Source organism: Pteronotus mesoamericanus, unplaced genomic scaffold (assembly GCF_021234165.1).
Source record: "Pteronotus mesoamericanus isolate MK-2021 breed Mesoamerican mustached bat unplaced genomic scaffold, CSHL_Meso_final contig_116, whole genome shotgun sequence".
Taxonomy (NCBI): domain Eukaryota; kingdom Metazoa; phylum Chordata; class Mammalia; order Chiroptera; family Mormoopidae; genus Pteronotus; species Pteronotus mesoamericanus.
In genome coordinates this window covers 24,297,629-24,320,842 of record NW_026555027.1, presented here as the reverse complement: position 1 = coordinate 24,320,842, position 23,214 = coordinate 24,297,629, and the positions used below count along the sequence as shown (strand labels likewise).

Sequence of the window (23,214 nt, the reverse complement as noted above, 5' to 3'; positions counted from 1 at the left end):
TACTGTATGATTCTAACGCTATGACATTCTGGAAAAAGCAAAAGTACAGAGACATTAAAAAAGATCAGTCCGTGCAACAGGTTAGGAAGATGGGGTAAAATAGAGCAGAGTATTTTTTAGGGCAGTGAAATTACTATATATGAAAGTATACTGGTAGATACATGTCATTACACATTTGCCTAAACCAGGGAGTATCGACCTTTTTCATCTCATGGCACACATTATTAAAATGCTGTGGCACACCAAAATATATGTATTTTTTGCTAATCTGACAAAAAAAAGGTAAATTTTGATTCATTCACACCAGATGGCTATTGTCGTGTTTCCTGTATTTAACAATCTGAGTGAAAAGAGGTCAGTGCTCCTGACTAAATAGTTGGGTATTGCATGTTTTAAAAATTCTTGCAGCATAGCACAATGGTAGAAAATCAGTGGTCTAAACGCATAATACACAACACCAAGAGTGTACTCTAATGCAAACTATGGGTTTTGGGCAATTATAATGTGTCAATGTAGGTTCATCAATTGTAACACATGTACCACTCTAGTATGGGGAATGTTGATCATGGAGAAAGGCTGTTTATGTATGAAGGCTAATGGTATATGGGCAATCTCTATACCATCCTCTCAATTTGGCTATGAACCTAAAACTACTCAAAAAACCACAAAAGAAGGCAGCAAGAGAACAAAAGAGACAAAATAGCTACAAAACAGAGAGAAACAACAAATAAAATAGCAATTGTTAAGTTCTCCGTATCAGTAATTAGTTCAAATAGCTCACACTCTCCAATCAAAAGACATAGGCTAGCTGAAAAAAAATCAAAATGCAATTATAAGCTGTGTACAAAAGACTCGCCTTAAATATAAAGATAGAAATCAGTGGAAAGTTAAAGGACGGAAAAAGATATTCCATGCAAATGGTAACCAAAAGAGAGTAGGGGTGAGAATACTCATGTCGATGATACACAGTTTAAGTAAAAAACTCACAAGAGGCAAAGAAAACATTAGGTAATAAAAAGAGGGTCATTTCACCAGGAAGATGTAACAATTATATCTAATAATCAGAGTACTCAAATATATGAAGCAAATATGGACAGAATTGAAGGGAAAAATAGAAAGTAACAAAACAATAACAGGAGGCTGAAATACTCTAGTTTCAATAATGGGTAGAACAACCAGACATAAGATATATAAGGAAACAGTGGACTGGAACAACACTGAAAATCAATGAAACCTAACAGGTATACAGAAGATTCTACATTCTTCTCAAGTGCATGTGGAACATTTTCCAAGACAGACCACATGTTAGGTCACAAAACAAATCTTAAGTAATTTAAGAAAACTAAAATCTTACAAAATATATTTTCTGACAACAGGGGAATGAAACTAGAAATCAACAGCAGCAGAGAAACTGGAAAATCCATAAATATGTGGAAGTTAAACAACATACTGTTGAAAAACCAATGGCTCAAGGAAGGAATCACAAGGGAAATTAGAAAATACCTTGAGACAAATGAAAATGAAATCATAACATACCAAAACTTATGGGTTGCAACAAAAGCAGTTTTAAGAGGGTAGTTAATAGCTAGAAATGCCTACATTAAAAAAGATGAGAAATCTCAAAACAATAACCTAACTTTACATCAAGGAACTAGTAAAAGAAAAACAAACTACACCAAGTAGAAGAAAGAAGGTAGGGATTAATGACTAGAGCAAAAATATCAAAATAGGTATAGAAAAACAGTGTTTTTAAAAAGAAAATCAATAAAACCAAGAATTAGTTTTTTGAAATGATCAACAAAACTGGTAAGCCTTTAACTAAGAATAAACAAGGAGGGTCAAAAACTAAAAAATGATACTAGAGAAAAGACATTAAAATTGATGCCAAAGAAATAAACAGGATCATGAGACTATAAGCAATGACACACCAAAAAACTGGAAAACCTAGAAGAAATGGATAAATTCCTAAATATATACAACCTACCAAGATTAAATCATGAAGAAATAGAAATATAACAGAACTATAACAAATAGGAGATTGAATCAGTAATAAAAACCTCCCAACAAATAAAGGTCCACAACCAGATGGCTTCGCTGGACAATTCTACCAAATATTTAAATAGGAATTAATGCCCACTCAAATTCTTCCAAAAAAATTGAAGAGAGGGGAGCACATCTAAACTCACTTTACGAGCCAGCATTATTACCCTGATACCAAAACCAGACAAATAAACTTTAAGAAAACTGTAAACCAATATCCATGATGAATATTGATACAAAAACCTCAACAAATACTAGCAAACTAAATCCAACATTAAAGCAACTATATACCATAACCAAATGGGATTTATCCCTTGAATGCAATAATTGTTAAATATAAAAAAAATAGCACATTAACAGAATAAAGAACAGAAATCACATAATCATCTCAACTGATGGGGAAAAAAATCACTTGACAAAACTCAACACCTCTACATGATAAAAACATTCAACAAATTAGGAACAGAAGAAAAGTACCCAAACATAATAAGGGTCATATATATGAAAGGCCCAGAACTAAGATCATACTCAACAGTAAAAAAACGAAAGCTTTTCCTCTAAAATCAGAAACAAGGCAGGGGCACCCATGCTTCTTGATTCTATTCAACATAGCACTGGAATTCCTAGACACAATTAGATCAACAAAAAATAAATAAAAGGCATCCAAATTGGAAAGGAAGAAGTAAAACTATTTCTGTCTACAGATGACATGATCTTACATGTAAAAAACCCTAAGATTACACACACACACACAAACTGTTAGAAGGCATAAACAAATTCAGTAGTTACTGAATCAATACTCAGTTACACTTCTATACACTAACAATGCATAATCCAAAAAGGAAATTAAGAAAACAATCCCACTTACAAGAGAATTAAAAAGAACAAAATAATTACGAATAAATTTAACCAAGGAGGCAAAAGTTTTGTACACTTTGACATGCAAAACATCTGGGAAAGAAACTAAAGGTGAAACAAACAAGTGGAAAGACATCCCATATTCAGGGCTTGAAAAGACTTAATATTGTTAAAATGTCCATACTAGCAAAGTTCCCTACAGGGTCAATGCAATCTCTATCAAAATCCCAATGACATTTTTTTCAGAAATGGAAACAAATTCTAAAATTGATATGGAATCTAAAAAGACCCTAAATAACTAAAACATTCCTGAGAGAGAGCAAACCAGGAGGTTTCATGCTTCCTGATTTCAAAATGTATTACAAAACTACAGTAATCAAAACTGTATGATAGTAGCTACAAAGAGATACATAGACAAATGTAACAGACTAGAGAGTCCAGGAATAAACCCTCACATATATAGTCAAATGATGTTCAACAATGGTACAAGACTACACAGAGAGGAAATAACAAATGTTGGGAAAACTGAATTACCATATGCAAAAGAATAAAAATGGACCCTTATCATATATCATATAGACATAGTAATTTAAAATGGATTAGAAACCTAACCATAAGAAGTAAAACTATAAAATTCCTAGAAGAAAACATAGGGGAAAAACTTCATGAGATTGGAATGAGTAATTATTTCTTGTATATGATACCAAAAGCTTAAGTAACAAAAGCAAAAATAGACAAATGGGACTATAACTTCTAAACAGGAAAGGAGTCAATAGAGTAAAACAGACAATCTATCAAGATGGAGAAAATATTTGCAAACCATGCATAGAATAGGGGGTTAATATCCAGAAAATGTAAAAAAAAAAAAAATTCTTACAACTCATTAACAAAGGAAGATTACAAATTGGTCAAAAGATTCAAATAAACATTTCTCCAAAGATGCATAAATGGCCGATAGGCACATGAAAAGGTTCTCAAAACTGCTAAAACATCAGGAAAATGCACATCAAAACCACTAATATCACACTTGTTGGATGGCCACTATAAAAGAAAAAATTAACAAGTGTTGGCAAGGACATGGAAAAATTAAAAGACTTGTGCACTGTTGGTAAAGTTGTAAAATGGTGCAGCTGCTATTGAACACAACATGGAGGTTCCTCAAAAAATTAAAAATAAAAGTGCCGTATGATTCAACAAACCCACTTCTGGGTATATATCCAAAACAAAACAAAACAAAACAAAAAAACAGGATCTCTAAGAGACAGCACGAGATAGCAAACCATGTTCATTACACCATAATTCACTATATCCAAGATGTAGAAGCAACCTAAGCATCCACTGATGGATGAATAAATGAATATACTATATATCTATAGAAGTGAAACATAAATATAAATAAATTCCCAGCTCAAAGACCAGACAAAGAATAACAAAGTAAAACAAATCACAAAGCAAGAAATAAGAATAAAAGCAGGAATTAATAAGGTAGATAACAGAAAAACAGAAGATCTAAGGAATAAATCTAAATCAATTTTTTAAAAAATTAACAGAAAGAGAATCCACCAGCTAACTTAAATAAAGCAAAATGCTCAAATACACACAATAATAAATGATGAGAAAAACAGCATTTAAACAGAAAAAGCATTTAATCATAAGCACTACTTTGCAGACTTCTTGGCAAATAAATTTCAAAATACAGATGAAATGAATAATACTCTAAAAAAATTCAGAGTACCAAAATTAAACCTATAAGAAATATAAAGTTTAAATTAATTGATTTCTGTTGAGGAAATAAAGAAATTTATCAATAAGCCACTCAACAAAAAAAGCACAGCAGCCTTTTGATTTCACAAATCTACCAAAACTTCAAAGACTGCATAGTCCCAATTCTCCACAAATTGAGAAAAACAAATATGAAGAAAAACTTCCCAGTTCTCTTTATGAAGCAAAGATAATGATAAACAGTACGAAAAAGAAAAATGAAAGACCAATATCACATATGAATATCAATGTAAAAGTATTAAATTTAAAAATTAGTGAAGAAAATGCCACACCACATTAAGAAAATGATAACCAGGGCCAACTGGCATTTATTCCAGAAATGCAAGATTAGTTCCTTCATTATATCCACAGATGATAAAAATGCCTTCAGCAAAATTCAGTATTTACTCCTGAAAAAAAAAACCAAAGTGACAGACCCTTTCTTAACAGGAAAAATATAGACACTTTAGCCCAAGAGCCAGCATACTTCTTAATGGAGGGAACATTAGAGAGATTTACACTAAAATCAGGAAAAAGACAGTGATATTTATCATCTCCACTGCTAATTGGTATTTTACTGGAAGTAAAGGCCAATAAAACAGATAGGACAAAAGAAAAAAAAGAATAAAAATTGGAAAGGTAAAACTTTATTTAGAGATGATATGATAGTATATCTGATAAACTCTAGAGAATCAACGTTAAAGTTAACTCAAACTATAAAAAGAACTGAGTAAAGTAGTAACATATAAAATTAAAACAATTCATACTACCTAAGGTAATCTACATTCACAGCAATCCCTATAAAAATTCCAATGGCATTGTTCCCAGAAATAGAACAAACAATCCTAAAATTTGTATGTAGCCATAAAAGACCCGTAATGGCCAAAGTAATCTTGACAAAGAAGAAAAAGTTAAAAGTATCATGTGTCCTGATTTTAGACTATATTACAAAGCTATTGTATTATCAAAACAGTATGGTACTTACATAAAAATAGACACACAGATCAACAGAACAGAACAGAAGCCCAGAAATAAACCCACACATGTAAGGTCAATTAATTTACGACAAAGTAGCTAAGAACATACAATGGGGAGTCTCTTTAATAAGTGCTATTGAGAAAACTGGATAGCCAGATACAAATGAGTGTAACTGGACTCCTATTTTATACCATACACAAAAATCAACTCAATGGACTAAAGACATGAATATAAGACCTATAACCATAAAACTCCTAGGAAAAAAACTCCTGGAAGAAAAAAAGACTGAATCTCCTTGACTTTAGTCTTTGCAATAATTTTGGGCGTTTGACACAAAAAGCAAAGGCAATAAAAGCAAAATTCAACATTAACAAAATGAAAAGGCAACCTTAATGAATGGGAGAAAATATTTGCAAGTCATACACCAAAAAAGAGGTCGATCACTAAAATATATAAAATACTCATACAACTCAATAGCAAAACAAAGAAACATAAAAATCCAGTTAAAAAATAGGCAGAGAATCTGAACAGATATTTTTGCAAAGAAAAAATACAAATGGTGAAAGGTACATGGAAAGATGCTCAACATCACTAATCATCAGTAAAGTGCAAATTAAAACCACAGTGAGATATATCAACTCACACCAGTTAGAATGCCTGTCATCAGAAAGACAAAAGATGACAAGTGTTAGTAATGATGCGAGGAAAAGGGAACCCTTACTTAACAATCACACTTCTGGGTATATATCCAAAGGAAATGAAAACAGGTCCCAAAGAAATATCTGCACTCCCATGTTCATTGCAGCATTATTCCCAACAGTCAGGATATGGGAAAACCTAAGTGTCCAACAACAGAGAACTGGGTAAGGAAGCTGTGGAACAGACACATGCACAGGCACATGTACAAAAAAATAGAAAACAGTATTATTCAGCCAAGAAAGAAGGAAATACTGCTATTTGCAACGACATGTATGGACCCTGAGGGCATGATGCTAAGTGAAATAAGTCAGAAAGAGAAAGATAAATATTGTATGCTTTCACTTATATGTGGAATCTAAAAAAGCCATACTCAGAAACTGAGACTGGAGTGGTAGTGTTTACCTGAGACTGAGGAGTGGGGGAAATGGGGTCAAAGAGCACTAACTTCCAGTTATAAGATGAATAAACTCTGGGGATCTAATGTACAGCATGTTGATTATAGTTATTAGCACTGTATTATATACATACTTGAAAGTTTCTAAGAGAGATCTTAAATGTTATTACCACAAAAATAAAAAATGGTGATTATGTGATGTGATGGAAGTGTTAGCTAAGACTGCAGCGGTAATAATTCTGTCGTATATAAGTGTATCAAATCAATACATTGTTCACCTTAAAACTTACATAATGTTAAATGTCAATTATATCCCAATAAAGCTGGGGGAAAAGTAGAATAAATATAGATCTCACATACAGAAACAATAACTGTTTAGATAGTATAATGGTAGCGAAAACTTCATTTCAGTAATAGCAGTAAATAATAGTATAAAAGCTAAAATACTTTGGAATAAGATTAGCAGGAAATGAGTCAAATTTATAGGAGGAAAGCTTTAAAACATTCCTGAACATTAAAAAATTAGGACAAATGAAAAACCATCCCTTTACTTTTACAACTCAACATGATAAAGATGTTGGTTCTCCTTAAAAGTTTAATAAAGCCTGAATAAGAAATATCAACAAGCTTTTTAAATGAATCTAAATGAATTAATAACAAAGTTTATGTGAAAAAATAAACAGTTCATAGGAAAAGAACAGCCAGGAAAATACTGAAAAAGAAAAGCTAAAAATCAAAGGGGGAACTAGCCGTATCCAGCATTAAAATATACTAGAAAGTTTCTTTAAGTGTGGTACTGGTGCATAAATAGACAAGCAGATCAGTGGAATATATATAAAAAGTCAAGAAAAAGACCCAGGTACTACTGGAATTTAGTATATTATACAATAAAAGGGGCATCACAAATAACCAGGACGAAGATGAACTTTTTAATAAATGGTGATGTAACAGCCAACTGGGGGGAAAAAGGGTCCATACCTCCTATCACACAAAAGAATAAATCTAGGGGGTTAAAGAAGGATCAATGGTGATGGAAAGAAATTTGACTGGGGATGGTGAACATACTATATGATATACAGATGATGTATTATGGAATTGTACCCCTGAAAACTGCAGAATTTTGTTAACCAATGTCATTCAAAAAAAGTCAGTAAAAAAAAGAGTAAATCCAAATACATAAAAGACCTAAATGTAAAAAAAAATCAAACATGTAGAAAACACATCAGTATATTCCTCTACATCATCTGGAATGTAAGAAAAGAATTTCTCTATGTTCTGAATATAAGGAAAAATGAGACAAAAGAATGATAAATATGACCACATACAACAAAAAAATCTTTTGTATGTCGAACACAATAAACAAAGTCAGAAGACAACTGAAAAACTAAGAGAAAATATTTGCTATATGTACATGTATCACAGCTAAGGGACTCTTAGTCTACTATCTAGTAACTCTTAAACCTTGAAGAAAAAAAGAGACAGAAAACCCAAAAGACATGAAGAAAAAGTTCACACACGAAAAAGAATAATGGTCTTCAAACATACGAAAAGATGGTTAACTTTATTTATAAGAAAAAGAAATAAAAACTAAAACTACACAAAAATATAATTTCTTCTCAGGGGAAGTGGTGGCGGGAAGGTGGAACAAACAAAGAAAAAGAAAGAAAAAATATATCATTTTTCACCTAATATTTAAAAGTGACGACATATTCTATTGGTGAAGCGGTAAGGAAACGGGCCTCTCATACATTACTGACAGGAATCTGGCAATTTCTAACAAAACAACAAGCATTTACTTTTTTAAAAATTGATTTTAGAGAGAGGAAGGGGGTAAGAGGGTGAAAGAGAAACACTGATTTGTCATTCATTCCACTTATATATGCATTCATCTGTTGCTTTTTTTTTTTTTTTAATCATAACCCATGGATATGTTTTTACTGATTTTAGAGAGAGGCAGGAAGGAAGGACAGAAGAGACAGGGAGGGAGGGAGAGAGAGAGAGAAAGAGAGGCAGAGAAAGTCAGAGAAACAGCGATGTGAGAGAGAAACATATCAGTTGCCTTCCAGACACACTCCCTGACCGGGGACTGAAACCCATAACCTTTCAGTATAAGGGATGATGCTCCAACCAACTGAGCCACCAAGCCAGGGCAAACTGGTTGCTTCTCGTATGTGCCCTGACAGGAGACTGAACCACAACCTTGCCATATAGAGACAACACTCTAACCAGCTGAGCCACGGGGCCAGGGCCAAATATTTACCTTTTGATTCAGCAATCCTACTTTGAGAAGTTTACTATGAACGTCCAACCACACAAAAGTAGTCATGCACAAGGTTTATAAGAGCAGCCTTTTAGTAAGTGCAAAATATTGGTAGTATTATTAATGTCCACACCTAGGAGATGGGCTTAAAAAAAATCATACATCCACACAATGAAGTACTAAGCAACTATAAAAAATGAGTAAGATTGCTATTAATCGATAGTGATTTCCAAGATAGATTAGTAAACCAAGAAAAAAAAAAGTGTAAGAGAATCTACTGTATGCCTTTGATATAACTGCTACTTTATTTACAAACAAAGGAAAGCTAAACCACCAAAATAATAGGCTTGGTTACCTGGGTGGTGGTTAGGAACAAGACAGAAGGGAGAAAGGCGGGTGATACTTCTGTGTACACCTTTCAGTATAGTGCTGTCTTTAGCAATAACAATAAAAATTTAAAAACTTTGGGGAAATTAAAAAACTTAAAATTAAATATAAACAGAAATGAATGAACTCTTTGAAGAAACTAACCATAATACCTACCCCCAGAATAAAAATAAAAAGAACCATAAAAATATTAAACTCTATAAGTTTGTTCGTCACAGAGGTGTACATCAGTAATTCTGAAACTACCTTTTGTGTACTCTACAACTGAGGAAATAAGTAAACATACCACATATAATAGTAGTTTTCTCACTGTTGCAAAAGGGAGTGACACATTACGTGTCACAGTTTAAGTGGACCAAATAAATTGATGTATTGAAAAGCATGATCTCCAAACTACTCTGTAACTTACCCATGGTAACCGCGTCAAACTTCACACACACGACTCCCTTCCGACTGCCATCCCCCAGAACATGCCTCTTCTTTCAATTATTTTTAGCACCCATAACAACCAAGTTTTCTATAGTTGACTTTCCATGACCGAAACCACTTGTTTCTATTAAAAAGCACAGAGATGATTTACAACAAAACTTCAGATTTAAAGTGATAAAGTACTTTTCCTATGGAAAATTCATTACTTTCATCTTCTCTGTTTAAAGTGAAGCCTGGGTTAACTAAATCATTCAAAGAATTAGTTATTCAATTTTTCTTGTTAATCCAAGATTTAGAAACTCAGTTTAAACATTTTGAAAAATAAATTCCTAAAATATATTTTCCAAAATGATATAGGATATAGGACATGGATAATGTATTTTCTAAAAAATTAGGACTTTTCAATGTTTCCAGGCTATTTAGCTATTGTAGTTAAATGTAGAAGTGCTGCTGCAAGAGGCTGAGAAGTTGCTGTTTTGAATAACCTCTGTTTCCTCATATACAAAATAAAGGTATTACCCTGTATGACTGCCTGACACAGTTACAAAACTCAGATTTACTACACACTATTCTGGATAGTTTGTTGTTGACTAGACATTACTGCCATTACTTTTAAGGTCTTCCTTGCATTGCAAAGGAAAAGAAATGAACATTTCCAGATTTCCCTTTGGAGGTCGTTGTAGGTACATAGTTGGGTAGAGGAAGCAGCTTCCAGGTGGGTAGTTTCTTGATAACCACTCATCTGTTGCTACAAACCTAGAGAGTTCTTAAGGTTTCCAGTGACTTCTGAGACATCAACCAGCTTCCTGCTTCAGCCTGAAATAATCAGTGACAGCTTACCTAATGCCCTGAACCCTTCCAAAAACTACATAAGCCTTGAACTCCCTGTGTTAAAATCCTATTGCTTGGAATTCACTAGCTTCTGTTTTCTTAATCAAACTCTGATTACCGGTAACTGATTCTGAGCATGTAAAAATACCCTCTAAACGGAAAAAAACAAACAAAAGCATGGATTATTATTTCTATTCCCACTGATAGGAAATTTCAACTGAAGCTGTTTTCTGGTAATCAGCCTCCTTTTAGACAAATCAATACATCCAAAATAAAGCTTTCCTTCAACAAATCAATAAAACTTTTCCTTACTACAAAAACCAGCTCTCCACCTAACTTCATTTCTCAAATTAATGAGCCAATCAATCAAGGCATGTTTACTAAGCAAGGCATTATGCTAGGTACCAAGAGATTCCCCATGTAAGTTTATAATATATGAGCATAACAAAGATACAATATGCATAATATAACTGTCACATATCAGGAGCCATATTTATGGTGGGTAAGAGAAAGAATGGATTAAATTTGACTTGGGAGTAAAAAAGTAAAAATCAAAAAAGGATTCAATGAAGAAGAAAACTAAAGAGTGAAAAGGTAAAAATCAGAAGGATTTAAAGAAGAGAATTAAAGGTAGTAAGTAACTGAAGAAAAGCATGTTCAACAAAACAAAGCTAACAACTCAGGGATATGTATGGAGAACAAAGGCAAAGGAAATACAGAGCGGCTGATTCCTGAAGTGTATACTAAGGAGAGAAGGCTGAGTCCAAATAACACAAGGTCAGAAACGCTAAACATCTGGACTTTATTACCATTATCCAACTTCAGATTCATAGAGAGATTTATAAAACTTTATGCCTAGATAATAAACTCAGGCTGCTAATACACCCCCATGACTAGAACCTAAAAGTACAAGATCTAAACTGAGAAAAGAAGCTGATCTTACTAAATGCCTGTTTTTATTCTAATGCTCTTCTGCTCAAAAACTTTCAGTAACTTCTGAATGCCTGCTTTTATCAAGTCCTTCATACCATGGTCCCCATCGTATTCAACCAATTTTCAAACATTGCCCAAAATACACAGCTCTTTCCAGTTACATTATTTTCTGTATTATTGGCCTTTGAGGACAGCTAGAAACATAGATCTCTCTCTCCTCCCCCCCTTCTACTAAAGCCACCAGCCCCACTGGATTAGAGCCCGACCCTACGACCTCGTTTAACCCTAATTACCTCCATAAAGGCCCTTTCTCCAAATATAGTTATATTGGTTATTGGAGCTACAACGTACAAGTTTAGGGAGGGACACAAACATTTAATTCATATTACACAGGGTTATTTCTGAGGCTAGACCTTAAAGAGATCTTGCAGCTTTTGCTCTTGCTAGTATCTCTTGAAATACTTCCTCCATCATGTGAAAAAGCCCAGCCTACTGGAGGATGAGGAGCCACAGGAGAACTAAAGCACCCCAGACAATAACCAACAGCCAGCACCAAATGGTAGAGTGAGGCCACATTGGACCCACTAGTTCCAGTCAAGCTATCAGATAACTAGAGAAGTGACCCAAATGAGAACAGCAAAAGAACTGTCAGCTGAGCTCAGTCAAAATTGTAAAATCATGAGAAAATAAGTGATTGTTGCTTTAAGTCACTAAATTTGGGAATTGTGTGTTACAAAGCAATAAATATCTGATATGGCATACCTTCTTGTTCTGCTTTTTGACCTAGATCTCTGAACTCTATAGGATTTCCCTCGACCCCTTGAACGGCTTCGACTTCGTTTTCTTCTAGAACCATAAGAAGAGCTACTACTTGATCGATGTCTGCGTCTGAAATAAAATGTAATCAAATATCATTGCTATAAAAAAAAGTGTATGATCATTAAGGAGAAATCATCTAAATTCTAAAAAATGTCTCATTTTTACTGTGTTACACCTTCCTAAAAGCCAAAAGAGGCAAAATGTTATTCCTCTTTAACAGATGATTGACCACATAATTTAGTGTCTGACTCAGCTACAAATTAAGACATTAAGGGGTGTTCAGTAGTATATAATCTATACAAATATTATGAGATAATATTGTAGGATATAAATACTATACTAGTAGACAATATATGAGTAGAACTATATACTAGTAAAACTATGTCTACTATTCTACAAAGACTAGCAGAACTATACTTCGTCTACAAAGAATAGATGAAGGAGAAAAACACTGAATCCATGGGCTGGGCCTGGGGGGAAAAAAAGCACCCTGGGTTGGGACTTAACCCTCAAAAATATTTAACTACTAAAAGAAAAAGGTTTTACCCAGGAAAATTAAAAGTACAAAAATATATGAACTCTAAATTAGAGAATTTCATCTCATCACTAAGTAAGTAAAAATTATGAAAATCACCTTCTTTCATAAGAATGTGAGCGAGGTAGAAGATCTCTGGACCAAGATCTAGACTTTGACCTTGATTTCCTTCCGCCTTTCCTTCGGCTATAGGTTCTACTATCTGAAGAACTACTTGAAGATGACCGTCTACGGTGTTTCTTTTTTCTCTTGTTTCTGCTTTCTTCTTCGGTATCTGATGAACGGCGTCCCATTTCTACAAGTTTAAATTCAAAGCAAATTATTACCAACATATGGCACCATGGATGAAATTAAATATAGTAATTTTTTAAACTTTATAAAAATTTTTAAAATCTTAAAGTAGAATTTTACATGTACCTGGCTTCTTGACAAGAATATAAGAAACCACTCTATTATAGTCTTCTAGGATTATCATTAACTGTTTTTATAATTTATGAACAACTTAAATTGGTCCAAAATTTTTTCAAGTGTCTCTCAAAGGAATCAATCCTGAGGACAGCTCATTATAACAATTTTCTCATACTTTAAGATGTTTTAATCATTAATTATACAATATTTTCTCTTGGGATCAACTACCTAATCGTTCATTTAAACATTCCCTAAAGATAAAATATATTTTACTATCTTTTAGAATTACATTTTTGTAATTGAAAATTCTAAATTTTTAGATGGATAAAAATTCATTAATCATCAAAGTACAAAATGAAATAATATATTATCATTTAACTTGTGAAATTTAGGGAGGAAATGTTAAGTACCAAAGTTGATGAGGTTACTGTGATGTGAGTAAACTCTTCATACTGCTAGTACCTATATAAAGTGTGGGCATAATCCTTCTGGAAAGCAATTAACAATTTACATAAAGAGTCATAAAAAATGTTGGTGCTTTTTTGACAAAGCAATTCTACTTTTAGTAATATATCTCAAAAGTTTTTCTTAAAAGAAAAAAGACAATCATGAAGACATTCATTATTCCACTATTAAAACTATATCTGTAAAGACTACAATTAAAAAAAAAATGTACATATGAGTAAGAGCAAAAATAAAAATCGAAAATATTTAAGTGATGAAACTGGGAAATATTTTTATAACTATTTTCTATATGGCTATGATAATATCTGTACATTTAGTACACAAAAAGAAAAAACATACAGAAATAAACTTAAGGTTTTTATATCTATGAATTAGCTAATAAGAAACTTACTCATCTTACTTTAAAGTCATCCTTTAGATTCTTATATGCAATTTTTTTTTTTCACTGACACAGTTATTATCTTTCAATTACATGTAAAAGCAAGATCCATTCTATGTAGTGGTTAAGAGTAAGCGGTTAAAGAAAGGATCAGATTAACAAAAATCTCTCACTTTCCTTTACTATTTATTCGAAATAAGTTAAATACCATTACTAAATTACAGTTGTAATTTAACATATTGTATTTTCAGAACTGTCTGGTGAACTTTCCCCTCCCTGACTTCAACTAAAAACTGCTGTTATGATTCAATTCAAAACTTTGTTATTTACCTACAGCCAGAATTAGACTTTTAATATAGTTCTGAACTTCCAAGATGTTCACATTCCTAACATTTTACAGTTCAACGAAACTTTGGGAAGGGCTGATTTCAAAACTTTCAGCAAATCACTAGCATATCTAACCCAGTTTCCTCACTGGAAAATGAAACCACTGAATAAAAAGATCAGCATGATCCTTTCTAGCTTCAAAGTGCTGTTATTATGAAATTATACTTATGCAGAGTGTATACATATATACACACAAACGTATTTAAACATACTTATTTAATACGCACATGGGTATCCACATATCCATTATACATAACTGTTGGAGTATGTGTGTGTGTATTTATTTTCATTAAGGAATCTGTACGTAATTGAGTAATAATGATCATCTAAGTGTTATTTCCTGGCTTTTTCTTCCATTCTTGTTTTCACTTTTAAGCAGTTAAAAATTTTCTTACCCATACATAACCATTAAACATGAGCTTTTATGTTCTCATTATCTTGATAAAAATATGAATGAGAATATAAGCATAAATAGTATAATTTCACAAGGATACAGAGACTAGGGAAGACAGCAGAAACAGTAGACAAGATTCGTCAACAAATGTTTAGCAAATGAAAAACAGATGGAGAACTTAGAGCTAAGAGAGCTGAATATCAAGCAACTGCAGAGAATTTCAACACGAGAAAAGCCAATTTACATCGCAAAAATCAGAAAGGATAAGAAATTAAAATACCAGTTACCACAGCAGGCACAATGAGGCATGGAACTAAAGAACAAGGGAACTGGTTGAAAGTCTATAAAAGATGCAATCTCCCAGGCCCCTTTCCCCCATTGAACCCAGACAAGTGAATACTCATCCCCAAATTCAGGAGAGGTGATTTATTTTGGGAAAAAGACAAAACAACAAAGCACCAGGTCTCAGGACATAGTAAAAGAGGGCAGAGAGGCTAAATTAAAAGTTAAAGGAATTACATCAAAGTCTACAACTAATGATAAATACTGTAGCTCTCTGCGTGCTTAGATCCAAGATTTCTGGCAGGGGATTCATCTATGCAAAAACTGAACAGTACCCGAAAAACATGTATTTCAATGTTCTCCCCCCCAAAACAGCCAAGCCCTCACCCAATCACCCTATAAATACCCCGCCAGCTTATAAGCTCACACAAACTTTTTTCTGTACACTATTTTTCTCTAAACTTTTTAGTGATTATACAAAAAAGGATAACCAATCACTCAATGAAAGCCTTCATCACAGGAGACAGAAACCAAAACAGAAAGAAAGAAACTTGTAGCAAGCCAGGAACATGCCGAGGAAGGCTTTAAGGAAAAAAATCAGTTAATTTTCTCAAAAACATACAAGTAGATGATCCAGCAGGAGGAACATCCATAGAACAGGAGAAAAGATTTGGAATTTAAATAAATGATAATTTGTAAAAAAAATACAATAGGATCAGAGGTTAAGTTCAAATGACTCAAAGTATATAGTAAGAAAAAGATTTAAAATAGAAGGTAAAATCCCTGGGACAATGAATTTAAGAAGACATACACCAGGCATATCTCACAGAAATTCAGATACCAGGGATATATAGAAGATTCCAGAAACTTCTAAAGAGAAAAATATGGGGAAATCACAACAAAAGGCATTGAACTTCTAAACAGCGAAATAGAAAAACAATGACAATTTGCCTTCAAAATTCTAAGTGAAAATGCTTCTCAACCTAGAATCTAGAAACAGCCCAATCATATATGAGATCAGAATAAAGACATTTCCAGATATTCAGAGTCTCAAAATTATACCTCACACTCCACAAAAAAGCAAATAGTAAACCAACAAAGATAAGCCAGATTCACCCCAGGATGATGGCCAGCCTAGGTACAAGGGATAGATCAGTGAACAAGACAAAAATCCTTGCCATCAAGAAGTTTACATGCTAGTGTAACAGCAGTTCTCAAAATGGGATCAGTAGACCCCTGAAGATCCCTAGGCCCTTTCAGGGGATCCAAGGGGCCAAAACTATTCTCAATATAATGCTTCAATATGATTTGCTTTTTCAGTTTTGACTTTTGTACTGATGATGTAAAAGCAATAGTAGGCAAAACTGTTGGTGTCTTAATAGGAATTAAGGCTATGGCACCAAACTGTACTAGCAGTCATTGCATTCTTCACAGCAATTGTCTAAAAAAAAAGGGTGGAGCGGGGCGGGGGAGTTCTCTTGTTCACTTAAGAATGTCCTTGATAAAGCAGTAAAAATCATTAATTTTATTAAATTTCAACCCTTGAGCACACATTTTTTAATGTTCTGTGATAAAAATGGGAAATACACATAACTGCTTCTGCTTACTGAGGAATGACGGTTATCTTGAGAAAAGGCAACATGCAACTGAATCGCGAGTTGAACTAGCTGCTTTTATCATGTAATACAATTTTTATTTTAATGAACTATGATTACTCAGAGTTGTGTATTTGGTAGACATTTTCTCAAAATGAATGGAGTCTTTCACTCACTTCAAGGAAAACTGACATTATTTGTTGCCAATGATAAAATTTCAGCTCTCAAACCAAAATTAGAATTTTGGATAACTTGTATCCACTACCCATGAGACTGATAGCTTTCCAGTACTTAAAAGATTTTTCTGATGAAATCAGTGGTGATACTAACAAATGTGATTTTTAAAATATTTTATAATGAAGGGTATCAATATTTGGAAGATATGCATAACTCAACGAGCCAGTGTGTTCCAGTCAATGCATGTCACAGAATCATATATGGGTAAAAAATCCATTCACAGTGCAAGACAAACTTACGATTTTAATGTAACAGAATATGAAAAGGTCACTGATATGGTTTCAAACACCACATTACAAGCAACCTTTAACAAACTATTACTTGTCAAGTTTTGGTGTAATATCAAAGAATTATCTGAAAAGGCTATTAAAATATTCCTTCCTGAAACTAATATAATATTGTGTTAAATATACCTAATAAAAAAAATACTCTTCCACCCCAATCGGTTCAATTCGTGGTCAGAGTGCCTTCCTAGGCTGCAGTCCTGGTCCCCAAGTGGGGGAATGTAAAAGGCAACCGATCAGTGTTTCTCTCTCACATCTACGTTTCTCTCCTTCTATTTCTCCCTCCCTTCCCCGTAAATAAAATCTTTTAAAAAATACTTTTCTAATACTGTATATGTGTGACTACAAATTTTCTTCATATACCTCAATCAATACAACTCATTACAATAGACTGAATGCAGAAGCAGGTAAAAGAATGCAATTGTCTTCTATTAAGCCAGACATTTAGAGATTTGCCAAAATGGAAAATAATGCCAATTTTTTAACTAAGAATGTTTTGTTTTGAAAAAGTTATTTTTCATATCAAATTTGTTATTTGTGTTACCATATAATGGGTTTATTATTATTTTTTAAGTGAATTAATATCTCAAAATTTTGTTTTAATTAATGCTAAGCCAATATTTATAGATATAGCCCATACAGGTAAAAGTTCTTGCAGTCCTCAATATTTTTAAGAATGTAAAGAGACCCTAAACTAAAAAGTTTGAGAACCACTGCTCTCAGGTAGCTGTAGTTGTGTCCATTCTCCATTCTTGTCCAGCTTATTAAATCCTTAGGGAAGACATAAATAAGTAGGAAAAAAAGAAATGAACACATATCTAATTATGTATCTTGTTGGTGACCAATAAAAGAGAGAATGGGGGGCGCTGGTACAAATTTTTCTTTGTTTTCATTTCAAACATAATTCATCCATAATAGATGATTACATTTAACCCAGAAGAGTTAGTGGGAGATACGAAGTCCTTCCTTACAGGAGCCAAATTTAAAAAAGGCTGAAAAACCACTGTCACAAAACTATAAATATTTTTAAGTGAGTTGGCTTACTTACTTTGCGTAAGTAAGACAATGCAAAAAGCCACCATATTTCCGTATTATAGTTAACTTCAAATATTTTCAGAAAAGGAAGCAAACACTAAGAGCAAATCAGAAGTAGATCCAAAAATTGTCTTCTTTATCATTGACAGGTACTGAACTCTGTCTTATTCATTACCCTAGATATGCTTGTACACTTACCTCTGGATGTCCATAATGTTCCTAGCATGTAGATGAACACAGTTGCTCATTCAAGTCATAGTGGTCAATTTATACTTCACACTCCTACTAGGAAAGAACTCTTTATATTTAACTCCTCTGGTAAGGTGCAATGCATGGAAAGACACATTAACAGCTCTTTCTGTTAACGGCAATGATGATTGAGCACCGATTTTTAGGAACACCACAGGCTAACAATTTTTCAATCAATCTGTAAGCAGAAAAGACATTGGGACAGAACTCCTACAGCTCTTGGTTTTCTGTTCTCACTCTAGCCTCTAGTATGTCCTGGTTTAGTCTCATGGTTACAAACCTTACTCAACTACTTCTACTACAGAACTGAAGCCAAGTACAGGTAATGACTACAGTAAGACATTAATTAATTTACAAAAACATCTTACTGCAAAGTTTAGGTGACTGGTGGAAGATGTGGAGCCAAGATGTGGTCATCCAAAAGAGAGCTCAAAGGCATACATAAGTAGTCCCTTTGTCCAGTTATTAATAGAGGTACAAGAAACAGTAATCTTTTTCACAAAACATGCAGTTAAAGAGAACAAAGATTCCTAGAGGCCATGACAGTTTGTAATTATTTCTCCACTACACGTTTAGTATATCAAACTATAACTGTTTTTTTTTTTTAAATCTTGGACACATAGCCGAAAAAAAGGAAAAAGAACAGTCATTTCAATGGATAATACACCTCAAAGAGATGGAGAAAAGTAAAAATGGGGTTAATACCATTTAGCGTAAGATATCTACAAATAAGTGTAAAACCATGCAAAGTCAGTAAAAGAGCTGAGGTAAAATTTTGGCCTAACAGCTCTGGCTGGTGTGGCTCAGTGGACTGAGCACCAGCCTGTGAACCAAAGGGTTGCAGGTTAGGTTCTCCGTGCAGGGCACATGCCTGGGTTGCTGGCTAGATCCCCAGAAGGGGCGAACGAAAAGGAACCACACACTGGTGTTTCTCTCCCACTTTCTCCCTCCCTTCCCCCTCTCTAAAAATAAATAAAATCTTTTTTAAAAAATTTTTTAAAAATTTTTTAACCTAACAAGCAGAACAAAGCAAAACTCAAAAAAGACAGTTGTCAAAACACTCCTCCCATAACAACGAAAAACTTAAAAGACTAATGCTTAAAAGTCCCATGACCATTAAGCATTTGAAAATGAAAGCAGAAAAAATATCTGTACATCTAATATAACAATCTTACTACTGTTTTCCAACTCATTACACAACTTTTCCTGAGATGATCAAGTTAGTAAGGCAATTAACAGGTGCCAGCTGCCTTGATGTTCTTCAAACATTTTTAGCCCTCTTATTGAACATACAGTAATAAAGTGCTACCACTTAGCAAGAAATATTTGCCTGCAAAGAAAGTGAATATTTATAAACTCTAAGACCAGAGGGGCTCTCAAAAGATACCCAGTTTCCCAACAAGGTAGCAGCTGTAACACTTATCCCAGACTTACTGAGAACTCTGCGTATCTCCTTCACTTAGAGCTTCTATGTCTAAGTGCAAAGATGACACCTTGAATTCTTTTTTTGTGACAACAAAAGACATTTGAATTTATTTAACTACCTAGGATGTGTTTGGTTGATTTACAAATAGGTTACTAATCCTGACAATGCAAAAAAAAAGAAAATCATTAGGCTTTCTGTGTGCTTTTAAAGAAATATAATCTCTGAAGGAGAAATTAACTGAAAATTTACCTAAAATCAAGAGCAGGCAACTGTGTAACAATGCATTAGAACCTCTCACCAAAGTAAACAGAGTTTAAGGGTAGCCATGTGCTCTTGGTCTAAGCCCACAAGGCCACCAGTCCTGAATCAAGGAAACAGTGCTTACAGCGAGTCTGCCCGTTAAGGAAGGAAAGTCTATTTCACCTTGCACCGTCTCTCCTTTCAGCGAGCCAGTGTGAGCAAGAAATAATGGTTGGGCGGGGGCAGGGGGGCGGGTTGGAAGGAAAAGTGTATCTACAGCAAAGACAGCAGAGTGGGTGGGGCAGGGTGCACCGTACTGCGATCTCTTTCCCAGCACCTTACCTAGGGCTAAAAGCAACCCGACACTTGCTGCAAGACCCGCCCAATGGCCCCAAAGCAGCGATCAATAGGGGTGGGGTGGGTTAGGGGAAGAACGGGAAAGGGGAAGAAGAGTAGGCTAACTCTCTCACCGCCTCCAGACCGAGGGCTTAGCCAGAGGCCTGCGACCTCGCACCAATCTAAAGCCGACCACCACCCCAAAGGCCCCAGCTTCGACCTCGAGGGTCGGAAAACTCCAGGTGCGAGACGCATGCGCACTGCGCTGCTCCGCACGCCTCGGGACCACCGCCCACAGCCCCCCTCCCCGACCCCGCCACCTCCCAGACACAGCGTGAGGCCCCGCGCCGTCTTACGCTACAGCAGGCCTTGGGAACACCGCAGCCGCCGGCGCCCCCTCCCAGGCCCCGGACGGGGGGATCACCTGGCTCCCTGCCTTTGGGATCACACCTCCCCTTGGCTTGCAAGCGCCACAAACCTGCAAACGTTTCTTCAAATTGGGGTGCCGCTGGCGTCCTCCGAACTTGCTTCAGTTTAAGCTCACCGCCTTCCTGGTTCCAGCGCCAGGCAGCGTCAGCCGAGCTTTCGAATGCATCGATGGAGGCTGCCAGGCGTTAGGAGTGCCGAGGGAATAGATTGTCACGCCGCCAATTTTTTGTTTGGTGTTGCTTTTGCTTGCTTGTTTGATTATTTGATTTCCTTATGACCAAAAAGCAATAAAGGTGGAGACTGAAGAGTGTTATTGCCTTAGTAATCGTCGTTATCATCACAGATAATCAGTACACAAATCTGCATCGTAGGAAGTTATGTTTGAAACACCCACACGTAGCAAAATTGGTTATCTCAAGCTGGAGGAGGAGGAAACTCGCCCAACAATAATAAATCATGGGAGTGTGTCTGTATAGAGTCGTGTGTGATTAAAATGTAATGATTTATTTGCAAAAATGCATTAAAACTCGGTGTTTCTTCTGCCCTGAAGGTGAAGGCACTCACAGGTTGGATGCAAATTAATTTCTCACATTAAAGTAACTGGTTAGTAGAGGAGTGGGAGAAGGCTGCCCGAGGCAGGGAGAGGAGATTTCTTCTGAAAGAGAAATTGTTTAGGTTTTTGTTGTTATTTACACTAATAGAAATTAAAGCGATTCTGCATTTTCTGTAACTCATACTACATTATTTATCTGTTCTTGCATAAACACTATTTTTTCCTTATTTACTGTAAGTATGCAAAGATATGGAGGTTAAAAAAAACAACAACTGTTGGCCTTGGTTTTGACTTTGACTGTGAGATCCAATTCACAACTGCTGGATACCCAGGCTACAGTTTTCTGCAGATATTTGAGATGGTGAAAATCAGCTCTAGAAATATATGTCATAAATGACTGTACCTTGAATAATAAGTTTTGAGGGACGTTTTAAAACTTAACTACAACACTACATGTTTATTTTAAATAATTCAAGAACTGGCGGTACCCTTGGGGTCCTGAATTTTATTGGAACTTGTATATCTGTCCGCAGGCTGTCAACTGAGCTTTACTATCTTTTTTTATTTTTAACCAAAACTGCACTTTGGAATATCCTGTTTCCGGAAAACATGTACTATTTAACGAAACAACATAATTAGAACTTCATGAGCATTTATTAGCACACGATTTCAAAACCTTGTTATTGTTTTTAAAACCAGATTTCCCTTAGGCCAGTGGAATCCCTGGTCAGACACAGCAGATCTCTCATAACTCCATCTGATATCAACACCACTCTTGTAAATATACAAAGAGCCAATGTGCCAGGAAATTTTATCTGGTGTGAATCACAACAATTGTCTAAGCCTTCCTGATTACCTTTAAAATGGTCATCTTTCCCTCAAGCCCAGTAGATGGAATTTGATATTGGACTTAGAAGTCACGGCAAAAAAGTAACTGGGGAGTCTCTTGATCCCTTACCAGACTTCTGAAGTGGTTATTTGGAGCTGTTTGTGAATAGTATTTAACACCTCAGTTTGAGAGCTCTTTCTGTTCATTCTGCTAAGTAACATTAAAAACGGATTTTCATAAAGGATTAAATTTTTATGTTTCTTCCCCTCTGGTAATTTCAGAATGAAAGCAGTTACAAATAGTAACCCCAGATAAAGTAAAATCATGTTCCTAAATTCATATAACTTTGGAAAGTGTATTTGAGTCTCTTTTGCAGTGTAATAAAATAAAAGAAAGCACTCATATAATTCATTATACCTAAAAGCTATTGCACTGGAAATGTAAAGATTTTAATTATTTCTCCTAAGAGTAACAATAAGTGAAATGTTTTAAGAACAAAGGATAACTTCGGAAATAAAGAGGGGGAAGAAGACAAACTAGTATTTCCTAAAAATGTGATTTCCATCTTAAGTTTGCCAAAAGCAAACATTTTAATCTGAAGGGTAATGTAGAATGACAGTTATGTATAGCCTCCATTTACATATATTGTAGAAACATAATATATTAAGTTTTAATTGGGTTCTTTTATAAATGTTTCAGGTTGCTTTGATGGATCTTCTCAAATTATCTGTTAACTTCGTGCTGATGGCCTTACCAAGGGGT

At 34.6% G+C, this 23,214-nt stretch overlaps 1 protein-coding gene across 1 annotated transcript in view; it reads right to left on the bottom strand.

Moving 5' to 3' along the window:
- RSRC1 (arginine and serine rich coiled-coil 1) overlaps positions 1–21,221 on the bottom strand; it is a 315,111-nt gene extending 293,890 nt beyond the window's left edge. The window contains exons 1-3 of the mRNA XM_054580020.1: positions 21,120–21,221; positions 13,024–13,219; positions 12,333–12,458 (exon numbers count right to left, since the gene is read on the bottom strand). Coding sequence (XP_054435995.1) covers positions 12,333–12,458; positions 13,024–13,217 — 320 coding nt within the window. The 5' untranslated portion in view covers positions 13,218–13,219; positions 21,120–21,221. The remainder of the gene's footprint in view (positions 1–12,332; positions 12,459–13,023; positions 13,220–21,119) is intronic.
- Between the last annotated feature and the right edge of the window lie 1,993 nt (positions 21,222–23,214).